We start from the raw sequence: 18,494 nt of genomic DNA on the forward strand, positions 1-18,494 counted from the left end.
GCAAGTTTGTTTATATTATATATTTTAATAAAAAAATGAAAAACTAAATAAAACGAATACTGATACATCTGTTAATGGCTGCGGTGTGTCATGTGACAATCATGACGTGTCGCCATGGAAACAAGGGGTCAGTTAAAATATTTGTAATTTACGCGTGAAAGGGTTGATTTAAAAATATATATATTTTCTAAGTAAAGAACAATAGCCCAAGTTTAGTAAACATTTTTTATTGAGACTATAAAAATAATTCTGCATCTATTTTTAGATTTTATATATATATATATATATATATATATATATATATAAATAGAAAACAGGTATTTTAAATTACACTATAACTGTAAATTACTATTACACTGTATTTTGATCAAATAAATGCAAACTTTGTGGGCATTAGAACTATAATGTATTATTATAATATATATATATATATATATATATATATATATATATATATATATATATATATATATTGATGAGTAGTATACAGATCTTGATTGAAGATTGAAGATAGAAGAAGCACAAAATCACTTTAACTGATTTTTAAATTAAATGTTCTCTCCTGGTGGAATGACCTCCCCAACTCAATTCGAGCAGCTGAGTCCTTAGCCATCTTCAAGAATTGGCTTAAAACCCATCTTTTCCATCTTTATTTGACCCTCTAACTTTAACACTCACTATTCCAATTCTATTCTTTAAAAAAGTGCCCCATTTAGACTTAAACTCTATTAATTTACTTACTTAAATAAATAACACTAGCTGTTCTATTCTTTTTGCATTCTATCTATTTTTTATTTATTTATTATGCAATTAACAAAAGCAAAAAGGCCTCTAACACTAGCTTGCTCTATTCTACCCGTTTTCTTTTTTATTATTTAATAAAACTTGCTACGTGAACTGCGTTTAAGCTAACTGAGACTTGTTATAGCACTTATCTATAATTGCTGTTTTGTTAGATTTGATTGCTTCATTTGTCATCATTTGTGAGTCGCTTTGGATAAAAGTGTCTGCTAAACAACTAAATGTAAATGGATATAAATACAAACACTAGCATGTATATGTTTAAGAAAAATATGTTATGTTTATATATTAAATATATTTATATATAAAATATAAGAATGTAAATATAAAAACGTGTATACACATGTAAATATATAGGCCTACAGTAAAAAATACATAAATATATACTGCATGTGTGTGCATTTATAACAATCTATCTTCTGAGTACTAAGTTATTAACCCAACTATAGCGGATCAGTGAATTTTTTTGCAGTGGGCCTCGCAAACATATGTGTTTGGTTGTGTGGGCCGCGAGTTGAAAAAGGTTGGGAACCACTGATTTAGAAGATGATATTTTAATTAAGTAAAGATTGCCATTCAGAGAATCAAAAGCAAATGTTTTAAACCTACCATCATTGTAATCTTTTAATATAATACTAAATAAAGATGAACTTTTATTTATTGCCTGTTACATTCTGAGGAGAAACTGACATTGAAGATGATTATATTGACATGCTAATTCAGTTGATTAAACAGTTAAATATTTTACTGTCTTTTCAATTTCTCCTGTACTGTATTACATTTGTTTTTAAATGTAAAATTATATGTTTTTAGAAAAAAGACTTTTATTTTGCTCTGGTGGTGTGACGTCATAAGGCTGTGCGCACTCCCGCGTCTGTGATTCGGCTGAAGAAAGGTGTGTGATTTTAATAGTTTAAAGTTTTTTAATCGACTAAACTCATTTAGAGAGTCGTATATTATTACACTGTGAAAACAAGTCTGAACCCGTGTCACATTGTTATGCTTTAACTAGTGATATTAATGATGGTTAATGCTTGTAAAGTGCTCCCGAACAGAAGTAAGAGAAACAGTGCGTCTCATTTCGCTCCCTATAAAGTGAATCATTTCATTTTAAACAAACTCGGTTACTGGTTAGTAGTGTTGGAGAAAACAGCAATGAATCAATTGAATCGCAAAATGATTCAGTGATTCGATCGAATCATCGCGTGCTGACTTTAACTGCTGTTTAAAACAGAGTAAATGCGACGAAAACAAACACAAACCTGTTTAATGATAACTTTACTAAACAACTGCAAATGTTTTCCTGAAAGTGAAATCTATTAAATATAATCTACTCATCAAGCAATACTAAACATACGTCTTAAACCAATTTGTGTCATTTTATTAATTTGAACGCTAATGTCCATGAACTCTGACTCCCTTAGCAGTGTGCTGACTACTGAACTAGAGCTGATTATTTCTGTTAATTATTCTCATCTTAATCACAGATAAACTGAGGTCCATGTGACACTTTTATAAAGATGGAGTTTATCAAAGAGGAGAGTGAAGACGTGAAGATTGAAGAAACATTCAGAGTCAAACATGAAGAGACTGAGACACACAATATTATAAAGATGGAGTTTATTAAAGAGGAAAGAGAAGACGTGAAGATTGAAGACACATTCAGAGTCAAACATGAAGAGACTGAGGAACAAACAGGTTAGTTTTCATTCTCAAAGCTGAACTCAGTTGATCATTATTCAAATGTCCAGCTCTACAGAACACATTAAACTCTAGTGTTGCTATTTCCAGTTATTAATAAAAGTACTCTTAATAGAAAGCTATTTTATTAACAAAAAACAAAAAAAACTATTTCTGTGAAAGCAACAGTTATTTTCCTAATTGTGAAAAATTATGTGATGGTGAATCCCTCCATCAAGATCAAGATGGATGGAGATTTGTTGTTGTTTTTTGGCTTGTGACTTGATCTTTTGAATGTAATACAAAACTGCTATTACAAAACTGAACCTAGTGTAGTGGAAAGTGTTTCTAATGTTTAAGACATAAATGTCTGTCTGTAAGAAACCAGTTCTGCTGGGTCTAAGTCTACGTTCACACTGCAGGGCTTAATGCTTCGAAAAAATTTGATTTTTTTTGCAAGGCGGTTCAAATTTCCAATTGAATGCGACCTTTTGTGATCTCCTGTGTGGACGTGAAATGACCCAGAAGTGACCCGCATCCGCAGAAGAGTACTCAACGGTCAACGACGTCACTCGTTGCTTGCGGAAGTAGCTAACATTAAAAATGGATGTCAACAACAGTGTAGTCAACAGCGGAGCTCTTTTTGCAATATTAAAGTTATTTTCCCAACAGAGCCAGCACAATTACAAACTTCTAGTTTTAAGAAGAAAATTAAAAAGAAGGAGGAGAGCAAGGGTTTTGGCCATGGCGTTTTGTGGAGCAGTGTTAGCAACGTCGGTACAGAGAAACGTGTGGGTGCTGAGTCAGGAGTGGTGGGATACTGATGTGAATGGCTCTTCTCGTTCCCGCCTACTGCAATGCAGAATAATGACGTTTGTAGCGTATCAATGACATGCGGGTCGGATACATGTGGCCTGGCCGTTCAGACGGAGGTTGCATTTCAAAAGATCGGATACGTATCAGATTCAGGACCACATACCCAAGTGGCCTGGGTCACATTTGAAAAGTTCGGATCTCTGTCGTTCAGACTGTCATGAAAAGATCAGATACAGGTCGCATAGGGGCAAAAAAATCGGAATTGGGTCGTTTCAGCCTGCAGTGTGAACGTAGCCTAAGTCTTGTGGTCCTCTAACATGATTTTTGAGATGTTGATAACTGCCAGCTTAAAGATACAGTTGCAATCAAAATTATTACACACTAATACTGTAGAAATGCAAGCTTTTCTAAGGATCTAGAATTTCATAAAATTGCATCTATAACAGTTTACTTGCATATTAAATGTGTTAATGTCAATATACAATGTAATATTTTTGAGTTATAGGTATTTTTAATCACACAGATATGTCATAATTATTCAACCCCTGATCATCGGCAATTATTTTTATGATAGGGAACAGATTTTAGAAACTAGAGTTGTTCCGATTCCGATACTAGTATCGGAAATATCTCCGATACCACAACAAATTCTGGCATCGGCATCGGCGAGTACATGAACCCATATACCGATCCGATACCATTTTCTTAAAAAAGACCTAGTTATGACCGCAAGCTTTGCCTAACTGCTGCACGGTTCTTCTTCGCTGCTCAAAATGCATTGAAAACACAGGAAGTTGTGCTGTGTTGCCACAAGCAACCCCTGTTTAGAGCAGCGAAGAAGAAATGAAAACGCGTTAGCAGCCCTTATCTATATATGACTGGATCACTCATCACATTCTAAACTGCCAAAAGACAGTGAAGCCGCTACTATATTATAGATCAGTGGTTAGCAGTATGTCTCTGTAGTACCGGTAGTTACAGACTCTCGAGTATATTCAGTACCGGCAACTGCGTTCAGTCGCTTCCGTGTAAGTCAAAACGCAGGGCTCCAGACAGTAGCCGAATATATACTAGTGTCTGTGAATATTAAACTGCAAAATACTATTTAAATATTACTCCCGCAAAATCTACATCTCTGTGGGTGACTGGCACAGATGCGCGAGAGCTCGCTGTTTTGTAGTCTCTGCTGTGTGTCATGAGGACACGAACGCATAAACCGTCACTTCATGAGAATTTACCGTTTCATTTGAGAATACTGTCATATCATAAACACAGACACTCAAAGATCTTCATGGCAGCCCATTAAAATAAATGTTTGGTTTACATGAGTAAATTGACAATATATAAAGCTACTGTTGTAGCCTACAGTAATAATAATACATCTCTATAATAATAATAATTATGCCTAGATGGTTGCTTGTTTTTTACTTGTTAGAGATTATCTGATTAATAGATCTTTTTTTATATTCCTAGACTTATTTGTTGCAGTTTTTTTATACAGTTATATTGTAAAACTTAAATACCTTTTTTAGTTTGCGGTGTTAGATTTTTGGCTGCATTTGAAGTTCTTTTTTGCATAAGAAAATAAATAATACTGTCAAATTCATGTTAGATAATAAAAATACTGTAATAAATACAGTAGTTCACCATGTATTTGTTCATGTTTTATTGAGGGATCTGTCTGAAGCACACCATAAAAAAATTCTAGCAATTTACACAGGGCTAGTAGTATATACAGCTGTATATACAGATAAACACCCAGGTATCGGATCAGTACTCGGTATCGGCCGATACCCTGAGCCCAGGTATCGGAATCGGTATCGGGAAGAGAAAAAGGGTATCGGAACATCTCTATTAGAAACTATTAAAAACAGAATTAGCTTGAGATGTTACACATAGGGCCCTATTTTAAAAATGTAAATGCAAAGTGTAAAGCGCACGGCGCAAGTGCACTCAAGGCGTGTCCAAATCCAATTTTGCTATTTTAATGACGGAAAAATGGTCCGTGCGCCGGGGTGCATTTTTGGAATGGGTTGTCCCTATTTTCTATTAATAAGTAATGGTCGTAATGTTTACATGGTGGAAAAGCTGAACGCTTCTAATCTAAGAAACCTATCTGCTCGTGCGCTAAATTAAAGCATTGTGAGCAGATAATTTACGGGACAACCAGGAATCCACCAAAGCTCCCCGTGATGAGTCAGTTAATATGTGTGTGTGTGTGTGTGTGTTGGCACAATTGTTCAATTAATTCGCCAAGTTCATTTATCATTATAGGTAGTAATAGGCTGAATTACAAACAAGGGCGGACTGTATTGTATATTGTTATTGAAACTTCATAATGTTTCACTTGACACTATACATTTAATCAGGAATTATAGTTTGGAAAAAGTCTAACTAGTAAAATGTTTACACATTATGTGAAAACTAGTACAAGTATATAAATACATAAAAAGTGACTTACTCATGTTTATGATCTCTGCTGAATAAAGTGCTGCATTCTTTTTTTCTGAGGAAATCTCAAATCCTCAACAACATCACATCTTTTTGGGGTGAATTATGTCTTATTCCTCTCATCGCGAAGCAAAGAGTAAAATAAAAAAACTTGAAGAACAGTCTCGCTGATTTGTCTTCAGTTGTGTGGGCATATTCAAAAGATAAATGCATACGCGTTAATCGGCTCCAGAGGGCCGAGCAGCAGTGCGTCTGGGAACCGGATTTTTTTTTTTCCTCTCTCGTCCCTGTCGCTCCTCCTTCCATCTCCTTTTCTCTCGCCTCGTCTGTCCTACCCCCAGGTTCCCGCAGGTCCCCGTGAGCGGGGAAAGGGGGGGGGGGGGGAGTAGAGCGCAGTCTCTAGGGTACCCACCCGACCTGCGAGGGGCGATGAGGGTATGTGACGAGTGGGGCGGGGCCGAGAGACGTGGGAACAAGGAGTGAGGCCAGGTGTAGTGATTGGAGATGAGCTACACCTGCGACCCACCACCTGTCTCGAGTCCCACGTAGGAGATGGAAGGATATAAAACTGGAGTGACGACCGTGAAGGACGAGAGATGACCAGGCCTGGGATTTTAAGTTGTGTTTTGGTTTTTGTTTGAGTGCACCAGTCGTCCGCTAGGGGCTGGTGCGCTGTTTTGTGTTTATTTTGAATAATTAAAATGTGATTTGATTGTGCGCTGGTTTCCGCCTCCTTCTTCCCGATGAATATGGAGATAATATTATTACAGGGTTAAACTCAACCTTGTGAAGACAGAATGAGTTGTGGTCTTTGCCAACCCAGCACTTCATCACAACTTCTCTATACAGCTAGGATCGTCCACCATAACTCATTCTAGGACAGCCAGGAACCTTAGAGTTTTGACTGATGATCAGCTAAGCTTCACAGACCATATTACTACAATGGCTCGGTCCTGCAGATTTGCTTTATACAACATTAGGAAGATTAGACCCTTCCTATCAGAGCAGGCCAAACAGCTCTTGTTTTCTCCAGACTGGACTATTGTATTGCTCTCTTAGCAGGCCTTCCCTCATGTACTATTGAGACTCTGCAACTGAGCTGAAGAAAGCACATGTCACACCTCTCTTCATCAGTTTGCACTGGCTGCCGATAGCCGCTAGCATCAAAATCAAGGCACTTGTATACAAGACAACTACTGGCTCTGCACTAAAGAACTTAATCTTGCTATTCCAGACTTATACGCCTTCCAGAGTTTTGCAAATGAATGACACCTTGTCTTATCATCCCAAAATAGCACAAAAACATTCTCATGGACCTTTACCTGGACTGTTCCAAGCTGGTGTAATCTCAATTCGAGCAGCCATCTTCAAAAAACGTCTAAAGAAATATTTTTCATCAGCAAGTCCCTTTTTTAAGGCTTGTAACAGCACTTGAATACTGTTGCCCTTATATAGGTCTGAATTGCTTCCATTTGCAAGTTTTTTATATTTAATGTAAATGTAACATTTTCTAGACTATAAAGAAAATTGTGTGATTTTTTTGGCATATGCGACGCAATAAACTAATATCCCTAATCTAAAAACAAGGGTTGTGAAATACTCCAAAATTAATCTAACAACAAGAAAACAAATCTAATCCAAAATCAAAGCAAACAGCAATGTAATAAACAAATAACTACACTGAACCAAATTATAAATGCTACATTTGTTTTTGCCCCCATTTTTCATGAGCTGAATTCAAAGATCTTAGCCTTTTTTGGTCCTCAAAAAGCATATTTCAATCAAATAGTGTTCACAAATATGTTTAAATCTGTTATGGAATACCAGGACAGGAGGCTGAAAGTAACAGAAACAGTTTATTGAGGCATAAGTAGAGGAGCAGGTTGTGCAGGGTGATGTGATGGTGCTGGAGGCAGTGATGAAGGGATCCGTAGGTGAATAGCTCAAGACACTGGAGGCAGTGGACACACACACGCACATGATGAAGGCTGGGAGCTTCTGGAGAGAGGTAAGTAGAAAAGGGAGTTAGTCCTCAGAGTAAGCATTCAGGTAAGACCTTGTTGTGAATGAAACCGGACGCTGACTTAGATGCGTGTGTGGTATTTGTAGTGAGAAGGTGATTGCATGCAGGTGGATGAGGATCAGGTGGGAGTGATTGGTACTCGGGTGAGGGAGTGCGCTGTGATTGGTTGGTGGTGGAACCTGGCAGGTCTGTTACAGTACCCCCTCCCCACGGCCCGCTCCTGAGGGCAGAGGACCCCGACGACGTGGTGAACATCCTCTTCCTGTAGGAGCTGGTCTTTCGGGATGATTGGAGTGGTAGGTGTCTAGTAGGTTTGGATCCAGGATGTTGTTGAGTGGGACCCATGAGCGTTCCTCTGGACCGTATCCTTCCCAGTCCACTAAGTACCCAAGTTGTCCACCATGCCGCCAGGATGCCAGGATGCTTGTTTGTGGAAATTTGCAAGTTTAATGCTCCAACCACAGGCGCCTTAGGATGACGTAAGCGGTGGATTCCTCCTGAACCAGCAGATGGATCTCCTCTATATGAAGTTGCCTGGTTTGTAGGGTTAATGGGGCCCACACTATGACAAATACATCTTCAACTCAGTGGTTTTCCAGTTATTGTGTGGACCTAGTAGGCTGACGGCATTGCTGTGGTAGTGAGCTTCAGCTGATGGCAGAGGGCACCGGAGATGAAGTTGCTGGCTGACCCAGAATCGAGGAGGATGGAAACTGGAAGAGAGATGTCAGCGGCAGTAAGTGTCACTATTGTGGTGAGTGGTTTCATTTGATACTTTGAAGGGAGAATTGCTCTCACCATGGGACGAGGAGGGCGGACGGGGCATACGGAGATGCACAGTAGAACACAGATTTTGGGACAGCCGTCTTTGTCGTTCAGCTGCAGTGAGTCGATAGGAGTCGACGAGCATGGGCTCGCTTGCTGGTTCTGGGGAGCTGAAGGCCATTGATCGGCAGAGTGGCGAGTTAGAATACGCCTGGCCCTGGTGCTCTTTGAGACACAACTGCATACGGTTGGCGAAGCAGATGGAGAGTTGAATGAAGTATTCAAGCCCGATGGTATCCTCATATGCAACAAGATGCAACCGCACTCAAGGTTCTAAATTCATGATGGTAGGTGGTCAGCAAGGCCTGCTCATTCCATCCGCTGGTGGCCGCAAAAGTCCTGAACTTAAGAGCATATTCATTGACAGACATCTTTTCTTGTTTTAAATTATAAAGCTTCTCACCAATAGAAGAGTCGCAAGCGGGTTTGCCAAAAAATTATTGGAAATGGTCGATGAAGCTAGAATAAGACTGGGTAACTGGGTTATTCTGTGTCCAAATAGAATCGTCCCACTGAAGGGCTTTGCCTTGTAATTGAGATATCAGGAAGGCCACTTTAGATCGTTCGGTGGGGTACAAGTGTGGTTGCATCTCCAGGAGCAGGGAGCATTGGAGCAGGAATCCGCTGCAATCCTCCGCCGAACCAGAGTAGGGCGCCGGCTTGGCCATGGGACTGGTGTGCACGGCAGGTGAGGAAGTGGTGGTGTTGTCGACAGAAGTGCTTGCAGGTCATGGGGATGCCGGGATAGTGGGGAGTGTTTGACGCAAAGCGTCAACCAAGTCCTGGAAGGGGTTCGTGAGGCTCATGCTTGTCTTGATCGGTCTTGGTCCGGTCTTCTGTTACGGAATACCAGGACAGGAGGCTGAAAGTATCAGAGAAACAGTTTATTGAGGCATTAGTAGAGGAGCAGGTTGTGCAGGGTGATGTGATGGTGCTGGAGGCAGTGATGAAGGGATCCGTAGGTGAATGGCTCAAGACTCTGGAGGCAGTGGACACACATATGAGGAAGGCTGGGAGCTTCTGGAGATCGCTGGAGAGAGGTTAGTAGAAAGGGAGTTAGTCCTTAGCGTAAGCATTCAGGTAAAACCTTGTTGTGAACGAGACCATACGCTGACTGGGTGCGTGTGTGTGGTATTTGTAGTGAGTAGGTGATTGCAGGTGGATGAGGGTCAGGTGGGAGTGATTAGTACTCAGGTGAGGGAGTGCGCTGTGATTGGTTGGTGGTGGAACCTGGCGTGTCTGTTACAAAATCTGTGTTTGTGAGCAATTCTCCTTTGTGGAGGTAATACATCCACCTCACAGGTGTGGTATATCAAGATGCTGATAAGACAGCATGATTATTGCACAGGTGTGCCTTAGGCTGGCCACAATAAAAGGCCACTCTAAAATGTTCAGTTTTATCACACTGCGCAATGCCACAGATGGTTTTGAGGGACCATGCAGTTGGCTTGCTGACTGCAGGAATGTCCTACAGAGCTGTTGCCTGTGAATTGATTATTCATTTCTCTACTATAAGACATGTCAGAAAATTTGGAAGTACATCTAACCGGCCTCACAACTGCAGGCCACGTGTCACCACACCAGCCCAGGACCTTCACATCCAGCATCTTCCCCTCCAAGATTATTTGAGACCAGCCACCTGGACAGCTGCTGCAACAATCGGTTTGCACAACCAAAGAATTTCTGCACAAACTGTCAGAAAACGTCTCGGGGAAGCTCAGCTGCATGCTTGTTGTTCTCAGCGGGGTCTTGACCTGACTGCATTTCATCGTCATAACCGATTTGAGTAGGCAAATGCTCACATTTGATGGCATCTGGCACTTTCGAGAGTTGTTTTCTTCACGGATGAATCCCAGTTTTCACTGTACAGGGCAGATGGCAGATAGTGTGTATGGTGTCTTGTGGGTGAGCGGTTTGTTCATGTCTATGTTGTGGATCGAGTGGCCCATGGTGGCGGTGGGGTTATGGTATGTTATTTACTATGAACACGGGTGTGTTTTATTGATGGCATTTTAAATGCATAGAGATACCGCGACGAGATCCTAAGGCCCACTGTTGTGCCATTCATCATCGACCATCACCTCATGTTGCATGATAAATTCCTGGAAGCTGTAAACATCCCAGTTCTAGCATGGGCAGCGTACTCCTCTGACATGTCACCCTTTGGATCGGCGTATATGACCACATGTTCCAGTTCCTGCCTATATCCAGCAGCTTCACACATCCATTGAAGAGGGGTGGACCAACATTTCACAGGCCACAATCAACAACCTGATCAACTCTATGCAAAGGAGATGTGTTGCACTGTGAGAGGCAAACAGTGGTCACACCAGATACTGACTGGTTTTAAGAGTGTCAGTGTCAGCCATTAAGTGAATAAATGCCAGTGGGCATGGCATATGGTGAGACGATGACCATTCATCATGTCTTGCCCTGGAGGTGGCCTTTATGCAAATGTTTGTGCCCCTTATGATGTCACACAAATTGTTAATAATTGTTGATAATTTCTCATGTCATGACCCTTTTTAAGATTTCATTGAATGGCTATGTTCACAAATAAAGCATTGATTTGTCCAAATATATTAATGAAAAAGATCAATTGTGTTAATGTTATCTAAATAAACATTAATTTCAGATTGTGTAGTAAGTTATATTTCTTACTATTATTGACTCAAAAGTGCTTAGAGTGATCAGGACCTTACATTATTATGGGCTAAGTGTTACACTTGCTGTACCCATATTAAGGTCCTAAAAATACCATCAATTACAGGCTCAGTGTGGAAGAATTGTAATAAAAGATCATTTATTATTTTAATATATTGTTATTTATTAAATCTCAGATGTGCTGTGTTCATTATCACATCAAATACAAAAATTATGACATGCATAGTGGAAGTGACATCTTCAGTACTCAATATAAGGGCTGTGGGATTTGGGGAAAATATCTAATTGCGATTTCTTTCACAGATATTTAAATTGCGATTTGATTTGCGATTTTACTTTTGCAATGTCAAGCTTCAGCTTAATATTTTCAATAGTGTCCAGCACAGTATGGGTATCGTTATCCTGCTGAAACAAAAAACTAAATTTTTTTTCATAGGAATTACTGTTGTTCTATTGTTTCCCATCTGAAAGATTTCATCCCACCAATAGAATCCATCCCACCAATAGAATCCATCATATACCAGTAGACCCCATTATAGTTTACATTAAAGCCTAAAATAATTCCCATTATAACCCTTAAATCCATGAAAATTTCTATTGTGTTTTGGGAGGAGTTCTATTGTTTTTTGTTTGTTTTTTAGCAGGGAATATTATAATTGTATTACTACTTTTACAGAATTTACTCAATTATTGAATTTCACAGGAAAGATTTGTTTATTTTGTATAAATAAAGAACTGTTATACTTTAGTCAATTATTAAAGTATTACATGGGTTACATAGGCTGATAAATTTATTTTTAAGTATTTGGGATTTTAAGAACAATTTGAAAATGTGCTGAATGTTTAATTTCATCCAAGTGAAATTAGCCAAACAGTTAGACTGATTTGTTTTTAAAGTGGAGCCTAATTTGTAATTTTTTTTTTAATCGGAGCCAAGGCAGGCCAAGTCTCATCTATATTGCTAGATGCCCTCGTGGAGACCTGTGATTTGATTAATTGGTGAGGTGAGGGCCATCATAAGACCTTTGCAAAGTTAAAGTGCGAAGATTTTGAGTTTTCGTCAAGGGGTGTGTCCCTCGCGACCTGACAAATTTAGTTGTTTTGTTGAGAAAAGGAAGTTGCTGTAACTCAGGCAAGGAATGTCTCATCTGCCCCAAGCTTCACGTTTGACAAGAGTCCTTTCCTGAGCACATAGCTGTAGCGCCACCTACTGGCAACAAGAAGTGACATGGTTAACACTGTTTTGGACTCCTAGGAACATATTAAAAAGTGTGAACAAGTTCTAAATAGGCTGGCAACACGCTAGAAACATATTAAAACATGCTAGTAACATTTAGCTAAGTGCTAAAGCATGCTACTAATGCAGTGATAAAGAAATTTGCTGTATCTAAGGCAAGCAATGTCCGATCTGCCCCAAACTTCACACATTTGACAAGAGTCCTGTTCTGAACACATCATCATGCCCAAATTCAGTTATTGTCATAGCGCCACCTGCTGGAAACAGGAAGTGACATGGTTGGACTCCTAGCAACATAATAAAAAGCATCAACAAGTGTATAGGCTTTGCAACATTTTAGAAGCATTCTAAAAGCTAGCAACATTTAGCTAAGGTTTAAAACGTGCTATAAATGCAGTGAAACTAGAACATTACTATAACTTGTCCATACAATGTCCAATCTGCCTCAAACTTCACAAGTTAAATTAGAGTCCTGGCCCGAACACATTTACATGCCGATATTCAGTTATAATCATAGCACCACCTGTTGGCAGCAGGAAATGTGGCTCAAATATTTACCATTTTATAAGCATATGGCCCAACGTTCGCTGTTCTCCTATGGCAACCGGGTGGTGCTGAGCCCGGGTGCGAGGGCCCTTTCATCGCTGCTTGCAGCTTAAATTAATATTTTATCTGTATTTAATATTCTACTGTTAGTGTTACCTGTCTACACCAAGGGTCTGAGAGTAATCCAATTTAAATTCTCTGTATGTATGTATGTACTGTACATGTGGAAGAATTGACTAAAGCAGACTTGACATGACTTATGTTGTTTCTACATTAATTTGGAGATTCACTGTGAAGTTGTGACAATATAAATATATAAATATGCAATTTATTACTGAAAATATGCAAAATTAATAATTTTTTTAATCGATTGACAGCATTAGTCTAAATGTTTAGATGTCTGTTGTTTTGTGTAATTAAACTAGTATTTGTCTCTTTTTACCTCAGACCTGATGGCACTGAAAGAGGAGAGTCAAGGACTGAATGAAACCGAAGAGAAAGAACAAAATGAGAAACATCATGATTTCAAAACTAAAGAAAAATCAATTAGTTGTTCACAAACTGAAAAGACTCAGAAAATACAAACTAAAACCCTTAATTACAACACAATTCACACTGGAGAGAAATCTTACACCTGCAAACTGTGTGGAAAGAGATTCACGCAACAAAATACCCTTAATGTCCACATGAGAATTCACACTGGAGAGAAACCTTACACCTGCAAAATGTGTGGAAAGTGTTTTACACGGAAAAATCACCTTAATGTCCACAAGAGAATTCACAGTGAAGAGAAACCATTTGTATGCCCTCAGTGTGGAAAGCGATTTAAACAGAAAAGTACCCTTAATGTCCACATGAGTATTCACACTGGAGAGAAACCTTACACCTGCAAAGTGTGTGGAAAGTGTTTTACTCTGAAAAATCACCTTAATGTCCACAAGAGAATTCACAGTGAAGAGAAACCATTCATATGCCCTCAGTGTGGAAAGAGATTTACACAGATAAATAGCCTTAATGTCCACATGAGAATTCACACTGGAGAGAAACCTTACACCTGTGAGCTGTGTGAGAAGAGTTTCACACGTATTGGAGAGCTTAAGATTCACAAGAGCATTCACAGTGAAGAGAAACCATTCATATGCCCTCAGTGTGGAAAGAGATTTAAACAGAAAAATACCCTTAATGTCCACATGAGAATTCACACTGGAGAGAAACCTTACACCTGCAAAATGTGTGGAAAGTGCTTTACACAGAAAAATCACCTTAATGTCCACATGAGAATTCACACTGGAGAGAAACCTTACACCTGTGAGCTGTGTGAGAAGAGTTACACACGAAAGGAAGATCTTAAAATTCACAAGAGAATTCACAGTGAAGAGAAACCATTCATATGCCCTCAGTGTGGAAAGAGATTTACACAGAAAAATACCCTTACTGTCCACATGAGAATTCACACTGGAGAGAAACCTTTCACCTGCAAAATGTGTGGAAAGTGTTTTACATGGAAAAATCACCTAAATGTCCACATGAGTATTCACAGTGAAGAGAAACTATTCATATGCCCTCAGTGTGGAAAGAAATTTACAAGGAAAAATAACCTTAATGTCCACATGAGTATTCACACCGGAGAGAAACCTTTTATCTGCAAACTCTGTGGAAAGAATTTCTCACATAACATATACCTAAAGAATCACATGAGGATTCACACTGATGAGAAACCTTTCACCTGTGAACAGTGTGGAAAGAGTTTCAGGGCTATAGCAAGCCTAAAGATTCACATGAGAGTTCACACTGGAGAGAGGCCATTCAAATGTGATCAGTGTGAAATTAGTTTCTCATTTTACAAAAACCTGAAACATCATTTGAAATGTCATTCTGACAAGAAAATGCCATTTTCCTCAGAATAACAAGAGGTTTAGAAAAAAAGAGTGATTTCTTGGATTACTCTCTTATCATTTATTCAGGAGCAGATTTATTTTTAAAATATTGTCCCAATTTTGAAACTTACAAATCCGTCACATTTAACTTTCAGCTCATTCAATATAAAGTGCACAGACAGCATTATTCTCGTACAAGGTTACATTCTACATACCCCTCTATGTCACCCTTATGTATTAAATGTAGGCCCAATGAGGGAACTTTGGGTCATTTATTTTGGTTCTGCCCCCCAAAAAATAAGTTCTGGTTTGTTTGTTTTTATTCAAGGGTGTTAAGACTGATTTTCCCCATGGAATTCTTGTTACTGTATTCATCTGGTCTCCATGTTTGGAAACCTATAGTCCCAGTCAAACTCAAGCAGTCCAGTATGGGATGACAATAACAAAGAAAATACTATTTTGAAGATGTGAAAGAAAGAGTTTGTACACAAATTTGAGATGTGGCTAACAGAGGTTAGCAGTGTGCTACATATGGAGAAATTCTGATGTGAAATTGCTGGTATTCGGCTGGTCTCCATGTTTGGAAACCTATAGTCCCAGTCAAACTCAGTCAGTCCTGTGTGGGATGACAATAGCAAAGAAAATACTATTTTGAAGATGTGAAAAAGTTTGTACACAAATTTGAGATGTGGCTAACAGAGATTAGCAGTGTGCTACATATGGAGAAATTCAGATGTGAAATTGCTGGTAAACTGAAGAGATTCTTACAGATATGGAAACCCTTTTAAATATCTTGAAGGTGATAACTGATTGTAAATTTCAACACTCTAATAAAGGGATAGGCAACGTTGGTTCTGGGTACCACTGTCCTGCAGATTTTAGCTCCAACCCTAATCAAACACACCTGAACAAGCTACATTTTTACAAGGGCTACAGGCAGGTGTTGGTTTTTTCAAGGTTTGAGCTAAACTCTGCAGGACATCATCACTCCAGGACCACGTTGCCTATCCCTGATCTGGACATATTCTCTGTGTGGTGTGACAGAGTATGTCCAGTAAGGTTATCATGCAGCTATTGAATAATTGGATAATATTTTGTACTGATATTTTATTTTATATAGCCCCCCCCCCCCACACACACACCTTTTTCCTCGATGTGTAAGTAAGCCTATGGGTGAGACTTCCGTTGATAACAGATTAAAATAACATGATAGGACACATTAATTGTCAATATCAAGCAGCAAAACAAACTGTTTTGTACAGCTAAAATAGCTAAACGCAAATGAGACCAGAAGCTAGACCTATAGAATTTACAAATGATGGCGCCCGTTTTAACGTTAGGAAAAAGGTGGATACATTTTAAGTATGAAGGTAAAAGAATAGCAAAACTCGAGAACTTGTTGATTTGAATGTGACAACTTGTCATATTAATATTTGTACAAACCCGTTTCCAAAAATGTTGGGACACTGTACAAATTGTGAGTAAAAAAGGAATTGAATCATTTACAAATCTCATTAACATTTATTTTATTCACAATAGAATATAGATAACATATCAAAAGTTGAAAGTGAGACATTTTGAAATGTCATGCCAAATATTGTCATTTTGCATTTCATGAGAGCTGCACATTCCAAAAAAGTTGAGACATGTAGCAATAAGAGGCAGGAAAAGTTAAAAGTGCATATAAGGAACTGCTGGAGGACCAATTTGCAATTTTTAAGGTCAATTGGCAACATGATTGGGTATAAAATGAGCCTCTCAGAGTGCTAGTGTCTCTCAGAAGTCAAGATGGGCAGAGGATCACCAACTCCCCCAATGCTGCTTCGAAACATAGTGGAGCAATATGAGAAAGGATTTTCTCAGATTAAAAAATGAAAATAATTTGAAGTTATCATGATCTACAGTGCATAATATCATCCAAAAATGCATAGAATCTGGAACAATTTCTGTGCATAAGGGTCCAGGCCGGAAAACCATACTGGATGACTTCGATCTTCGGGCCCTTAGACGGCACTACATCACATGCTTAGACGGAATGCTACTCTAATGGAAATCACAACATGGGCTCAGGAATACTTTCAGAAAACATTGTCGGTGAACACAATCCACCGTGCCATTTGTCGTTGCAGTCTAAAACTCTATAAAAGAAAGCCATTTCTAAACTTAATCCAGAAGTGCAGGTGTTTTCTCTGTGCCAAGGCTCATTTAAAATGGACTGTGGTTAAGTGGAAAACTGTTCTGTGGTTAGACGAATCAAAATTTCTTTTTGGAAAACTGGGATGCCATGTCATCCGGACTGAAGAGGACAAGTACAACCCAAGTTGTTATCAGCGCTCAGTTCAGAAGCTAGCATCTCTGATGGCATGGGGTTGCATATATCCAAGTTCTAGAACAACATGTGCTCCCATCCAGACGTCGTCTTTTTCAGGGAAGACCTTGCATTTTCCAACATGACAATGCCAGACCACATACTGAATCAATTACAACATCATGGCTGCGTAGAAGAAGAATCTGGGTACTGAAATGCAGATCTGGGCCTGCAGTCCAGATCTTTCACCCATAAAAAAACGTTTGACTTGAAACGTTGCTGCACACCAAGCAAAAAAAGACACCAAAGTAAGTTCGAGAGAGTGAATCGAAAGCATTAGGAGCTGTCTGCTCTGCTCTCTATAGCTCATGAATGTCACACAACCTGGACATTTTAGGCAATATTAAACTCCTGGCCGGGACGTGTCCCGTATGAACGGTGCATGTGGCCACTCTATTGAGAATAAACTGCTTACCTGTGCTCCCACTTTCCAGTGATCACTCCGGTGTATTCTCCAAGTTCCTGTTTTCATTGTCATCCAGTTGTCATTGTGTGTATAAGTGCTCCATGTGTGGTTGTAGCTCCATGTAGCTTTGCTTTTCTGTTGAATTTCCTTCTTACTATCTCTCTCTGTTGTCTAAAGTGATCAAATATAAACTTAATTCCAACCATGTATCCGATATTATCTATCAAACTAATCTGAACATTCACTTTAAACTAGGGCAGTCTGATATGGGTAAAATATCTAATTGCAATTTTTATTTTATATAGATGCGTTCATTTTCAGTTCGTTTACCAAAATGATTCGTTCAGAATCGTTCAATGATTCGTTCAGTTATCATTTCTTCGTATTACACAAAATATGCCAGCAGGTGGCAAAAAAAGAGTGTGTTATGTCAAGGTTTAGTCAACGAACGTATTCACTTGTTACAAAAACTGATCTGGCTTTATTAAAGTGTGTGTATAATCGCATTCAATATATAAAGTCAAAGCACAAGGTTTTCTTGTCTAATTAGCATTTTAATTGTTTGGTCAGACAGTTTGTATATTATATATTAACATTCATAAATCGGGGATTAAACGTAGAGTTGCTAAATATCAAAACAAGCGTATGTGCAAAGTACTGTACCTTTGCATTTTGCGAGATTGACATGCTAAATGGCAGACTAACCCGGTTTACTCTCATTCATTAAGTTCATGAACGAGATAAGCTATGTAAGAGTTCATTTCATTCACGAACGAGATGTACTAAATCATTCAACTCGT

At 38.8% G+C, this 18,494-nt stretch overlaps 1 protein-coding gene across 1 annotated transcript; it reads left to right on the top strand.

Annotated features, from left to right (window-relative positions):
• The first annotated feature begins 1,637 nt into the window (after positions 1-1,637).
• LOC113091521 (gastrula zinc finger protein XlCGF57.1-like) lies at positions 1,638-17,896 on the top strand. The gene is made up of 3 exons (XM_026257099.1): positions 1,638-1,696; positions 2,289-2,499; positions 13,491-17,896. Exons 2-3 carry the CDS (start codon positions 2,322-2,324, stop codon positions 14,948-14,950), a joined length of 1,638 nt encoding a protein of 545 aa, XP_026112884.1. The 5' UTR covers positions 1,638-1,696; positions 2,289-2,321; the 3' UTR covers positions 14,951-17,896.
• The last annotated feature ends 598 nt before the right edge of the window (positions 17,897-18,494 follow it).

Source organism: Carassius auratus, unplaced genomic scaffold (genome assembly GCF_003368295.1).
Source record: "Carassius auratus strain Wakin unplaced genomic scaffold, ASM336829v1 scaf_tig00214205, whole genome shotgun sequence".
NCBI classification, from domain to species: domain Eukaryota; kingdom Metazoa; phylum Chordata; class Actinopteri; order Cypriniformes; family Cyprinidae; genus Carassius; species Carassius auratus.